The sequence below is a fragment of the Nymphaea colorata genome, chromosome 1 (assembly GCF_008831285.2).
Source record: "Nymphaea colorata isolate Beijing-Zhang1983 chromosome 1, ASM883128v2, whole genome shotgun sequence".
Classification (NCBI taxonomy): Eukaryota; Viridiplantae; Streptophyta; class Magnoliopsida; order Nymphaeales; family Nymphaeaceae; genus Nymphaea; species Nymphaea colorata.
This window is the reverse complement of record NC_045138.2, coordinates 29253055-29258369: the sequence shown is the minus strand read 5'-3', so window position 1 is coordinate 29258369 and position 5315 is coordinate 29253055. Positions and strand designations below refer to the sequence as shown.

The following is a 5315-nucleotide window of genomic DNA, read 5'->3' as shown; positions in this document are numbered from 1 at the left end:
GGAAAGGAGAACAAATTGAGGCAGCATTCATTTTTCGATATTTTTCTCTCTACGGAAATAGCAATTTACATAATAACAATGATTATTGTTATGGCAGTTACTGTTCTTTTTGTTATTTGATTATTATCTTGATCATCATCGTTATACATGGTGTTGGTTTCATAAAGCAGTAATATTTACTAAGGCTTGAAATCCAATCACAGGCAGTTTAACTGCTGTTTTTTAGTCCAAGTTTGAGATTCGAGATTTTACATGCAAGTGAAAGCACACAGCAATCATACTTCCCGGTTCGATATCTCTAAAACCCATCGGAACAGTGGGATAACCTTCTCATTCACCCGCAAGAATCATGTCATGCACCTTAGAAAGTTATCCGAGTCAACATGCTCTTTCTTTCCACGCGTCTCTCATAGCATTGTCAAAGGGCCCACTATCACCACTAGATTTTAAAAGGGAAGGACTTTCGGGCATGCTCATCTCCTTTTTTGATGAGATACGAATGTGATCGCTCTGTGATGTATGGGCTCCTGCAAATGTCTTTGGGGGTCACGCACCTCTTGAAGAAATGAAGCGGCACCTGGTCACTAGTGTTTTGTTGCTATTTTCTTTTGTAGGAGGTTTTGGCTCCTTCTGTTGGAGCTTGCAGTGTAATAATTTATTCTCTCTCTCTCTCTCTCTCTCTCTACCAACAGAGATGACCGTCGACCTATCTGAGTCTCTTGAGCGCGTGGATGTCCTCACCATTAACCTAATTTGCCTGAATTCTGCTTTTGATCGTAACAAGTTTTCTAGGTGTCCGACTTTCTTCCTCCAAATCATGTCAACCCATTGATGAAGCGAAAATAAAATACGTGCAAATACATAAATAAGGCCCGCATGTAATCTACTCAGGATTTCTTCAATACATCAGAAATAACAATTCCATGTATACACTTAAGGAGTACCTCTGAATCTGAATTCTTTACATTCCCACAATCACAAGAGGGGCTACATCCGCCACTCACTCTCATCGAGCCTGCGCAGGATCATCCTTTTGGCACAATAGATTCTTATTTGTCGATTGGGTTGATTCTCCCACGTTACTGAGTGACTTCCTTGTTTCTTGCCTGATGACTGTGAAGGATGAAAGTTCTTGGGGATCTATGTTTTGGCTGCAAACAGGGCATACTGCGTGACCCTCAAGCCAATACTGTGTGCAGCTAACGTGAAAACTGTGGCCGCATTTGGGAAGCAGAAGAAGCAATTCCGAGTCCTCAATTCTATTACGACAAATTGCACATATCGAACCTACACTCGATCCGTCAGGTTCACTGCTCATCCTCAATGTAACCTGCCTGCTGTTGTCACCTTGGTCAACAGAAGTCTCTGTTGTTATTTGAGTTGGGCCTGCCATGTTACCTGAATTCCATGAGCCATACAGCCATCTGAAGGAAGCGAAGTCTTGGGCATCGATATTTTGCCGGCATATTGGGCAACTCGAGTGGTTCTCAAGCCATTTGTCTATGCACTGGACATGAAAGCTGTGTTTGCACTTGGGCAGCAGGTGAAGCAAATCAGAGTCTTCAAATCTGGCAAGGCAAACTGCACATTCTGAGGCTAGAATGCTCGAGTCGTCTTGTGACGAGAACACAATCAAAGGCAAGGAACTGACGAGTTCCTCTTCAATTCCAGAAGTCTGTGGCGGATCCCTGGAAGGGATCACCTGAACGTGATGAAGGCTAATATTGCTGTTGTTTCCTCGATTAGCACTGCGGCAGCGCAAGCACAACAGAACGAAGCCGACGAAGGAAAACGCGGATACCACAAGCAAATAGAGCGCACCATCAGGCATATTTGATCTCTTCTTCTGCTGCTTTGGCCAAAGAGAAGGGCGAGGTAAATTAAGGAAGCAGAGCAGGTAAAAGGCATCGCCTTGTCATCTGCAGACTTTTTCCCTCTTCTGTGGCAGTCGTGATTGGTCTCAGGGTGCCTTCCCGCTTCCTTAAAATTCTGTTAGAATTTCATTTTTATATAAGAGAAGAATGTTTTAAGTTACCACACAAGTGTCTCATTTATATATGCAAGTCAATTCCTTCTTTCACTTTCTAGATTATTTTCTATGCGTGAGTCTTCTACAAAGTCTGATCGATATCTGCAAGCATCTGAATGGATGAGAAAGTTATTCGGCTTTTCTTACGATAGAGCCAAAGAGCAGCTGTCTTCACTGCTAACATCGTCAAGATCAGAGGGAATTCTAGTCCAACTTTAACATTTTGGTCCCAGGATCTTCCTGTGTTAAAGATCAATCAGTGTGGCAGTAACTAGCTTCCTACGCTACGTTGTGCATCGTTTTGATTAGTTCTAGCCTTCTGATTTCCTTCAGATCTGTTGCCACTTGTTTACTGAGTCAAAAAGTAATTCCAAATGACCCGATTTTTCAAGATCGTTGTTAGAAAATCTACCGTAATCACTCAATGATAATCATTGGCTTCTAGATATTTTTTCGTATGTGGATCCTACATCTTGTGTATCAACCACTATTTTCTTCAATGTCTTGAAAATCTGTGATCTGTACATCCTGCCCACTTAGCTGCTGGGCCACATCCCATGTGAAGCACCATATGTAGGCCAATTTGATGGTCCGGGTTCTTCTTTCCTGAACAATTTTTCTTGGCAAGTTTTCTTTTCAGAAAGCAAAGTAATGCTTTCTTCAAGCTGAAGATTTGTTTACACTTTACACCATTTTGAAAATATCTCGGTTTTATTGCTAACACAAAGGATAAGGTTTTTAATATCAGGAAACATATATAACGATATTGTATCGCCAAAATATCCGCGTAAAGCGTTGAACTTAGGACAAGTTGGCTATTTAAAAGCATTGAACGTACATTAAGGTTTAAAACCCCAAATTGGCGTTGTGCGGCTAACGTATGGTGCTAATTATGGCTATTTAGTTGCCTTCATTCCACGTTACTTGTCATTCATTCACTTTGCTAATTATTACACGACTTGCTGTAACTTGTTAACAAATCCCTACGCGTTTAGTCACTTATATTTGCATTTCTTAAGTCTCCTTTTCATCTTTAATTTTCAAATATTTTTTTAATGTTATCTGACTTTTAGAATTCTTCTTCTTTTTACATATTTCTAGAGAAAAGCAACCTTTGCCGAAAGTAGCCCAGAAAAATGTTGCCAATAAAGACCCAAAAACTCTATCTGGTGACTAGTAGAGTCTACCATCGCCGGAGCACTGAATTTGCATTTGTCCGGCAGAGAGCCTCTGCTGGTAACATCGTTTCGGCCATTTGAGATCTCATTCTTTCTTTGGATTTGTTCTGCCACATTGCTGCCTCAACTTCACGATTTGATCTCCAGGAAATCTAGACTTTGCTTCCAGACTGGGCTTTCCAGGTGCGTGGCGATCAAATTGGAGCTCACTCAACCTATATTGTGACTCACCATCATTGCTCATTCTCGACGAGACCAAGCTACCATCATCGGTTCGATCGGGAAAGTGAACACTTTCTCTTTCCTTGAGTTAGATCTGCCATGTCAAGGATGGTAAATCTCTGGCGTGACCGCAAATGGAATACTCACCTGTTCTATTTTCGTCACTATGGTCCTCTGAACCAAGAATGCTCACCTGCTGCTGAATCAATTGGTTCTGCCAAATTGCTGACCCTCAATGACAACGATGACTTTCTGTTGCAGCAGGCAGCTGCTGAATTCTGTCTCTCCCCAGCATGTGGAAAGCATGCTTGCATTTGGGCAGCAGACGAAACAAACACAAGCAGAGAACAGATGAGATCCCTGTCGTTCCCCAATTGTGAGTTGGGGAATTACAGGCCAAGAAGCAGTGCACTCTTAACGTGACCACGGCATTGTTGTGGATCTAGGCTCTGAGATCACGGTGCAGCATCGCCAGCGCAGGACAAGAATGACATTAAATAAGGTTGAAGATGAGCATGAGAAAATTGTTAAAGGATAAAGGTTGAAGGGCAACCGTTTCTAAAGATATTCAAGAACAGAAACCATAAATCAAATTAAATGATAAAGGAAAATAATTTTTTTTTACAAAATTAAATTTAGTTTTCCATGCTTATCGTCAAATGGATGCCAAGGTTATGGGAAACGTCACCTATTTAACCTGTGTAGACAAGGTTCATGATAGTCTTTCATAATGAAAAACCATGCATTTTTTAATGAAAATAAACTTTTCATTGCATTTTATTGTTTACTTTGCTTCTTTTATATGTTTTCAACATAGGATCAGAACAGGATGCTTGTCGAAGAATGTCGAAATCCAGAAATGGCCTATAGACGACCAAAGAGATCACTGTCTTCTTCATCCAAGCGAGGACTTGATTCCGTTGAAGAAAAACTTCATGAAACAAATTTGGGTTCGCCAAATCACCACCAAAGAGATAAATTGATCAGTTTTTATAAAGTTTTGCAGCAAACATGGACATTCATATTCTTCTTCTAGTTTGACGGAGAATGTTAACAATAAGGTTGAAAGATAACTCTTTTTAAAGAGATTTAAAGGAAGAATCCCAACAAGATAAATAAAAATAAATGATAGAGAAAAAAAAATCATTTAGTTTTCCATGCTTATCGTCAATGGATGTCAAGGTTATGGGAACCTATGCTTATCAATTTTGTATGTGGAGAGGTGCCGGTTGCAAGTGAGCTTAGCCTTCGTCTACTGTTGATAGAATCTCCAATGGAATTTTTGTGCATCTGACTCCACACACTGACACTGTATTGGTGCATTAATTTCACGATCAAATCATATGTCGATCGCACCATTGATCTTGCATGCATCTGAAGCTACAAGAGAGCAGGATTGGCATTCTCGATAGTACAAAATACTGCGCCATGATGCCACCTTCGTGCGGTTGACTGTCGACCTGAAATATGGGTTCCAACTCAACAAATGATTGATACTGATACATTTTTTGCTCCATGGTGGATGGATCCATGAAACGCGTTGCTTTAAATATCCAAGTGGACGATAAGCATCGAACTCTTGACCTCTTTGCAATTTAAAAGTCTAAAAGTCATATATGCAGGGCAGCTCGACTCCACTCAAAACACTCGATCTTGAGCTCAGCTCGGACTCGAGTTGAGTTTCATAAAACATGTTAGGACTTGTTTTAGTGGATCCTAACCCACTTTTAGCAGCTTCGGTTTTAATCCTCAAAAGACTATAAACAAGGACAATAAACCACTTTTACAATTTTTATAAGCTCTTAAAGATCTCTCATAATTTTCAACACTAGACTAACTTATCAAAGTGGGGCATTGCAATCCATCCATTAAGAACACATGTCAAG

The 5315-nt window shown here is 40.5% G+C and overlaps 1 protein-coding gene across 1 annotated transcript; it reads right to left on the bottom strand.

Moving 5' to 3' along the window:
* Positions 1-858: 858 nt before the first annotated feature.
* LOC116249735 (E3 ubiquitin-protein ligase ATL59-like) lies at positions 859-2149 on the bottom strand. The gene has a single exon (XM_031622971.2). It carries the CDS (start codon positions 1829-1831, stop codon positions 1007-1009), a length of 825 nt encoding a protein of 274 aa, XP_031478831.1. The 5' UTR covers positions 1832-2149; the 3' UTR covers positions 859-1006.
* Positions 2150-5315: the final 3166 nt, after the last annotated feature.

Coding starts and splice junctions, on each gene's coding strand:
- LOC116249735 (XM_031622971.2), bottom strand. CDS start 1,831: ATGCCTGATGGTGCGCTCTATTTGCTTGTGGTATCCGCGTTTTCCTTC.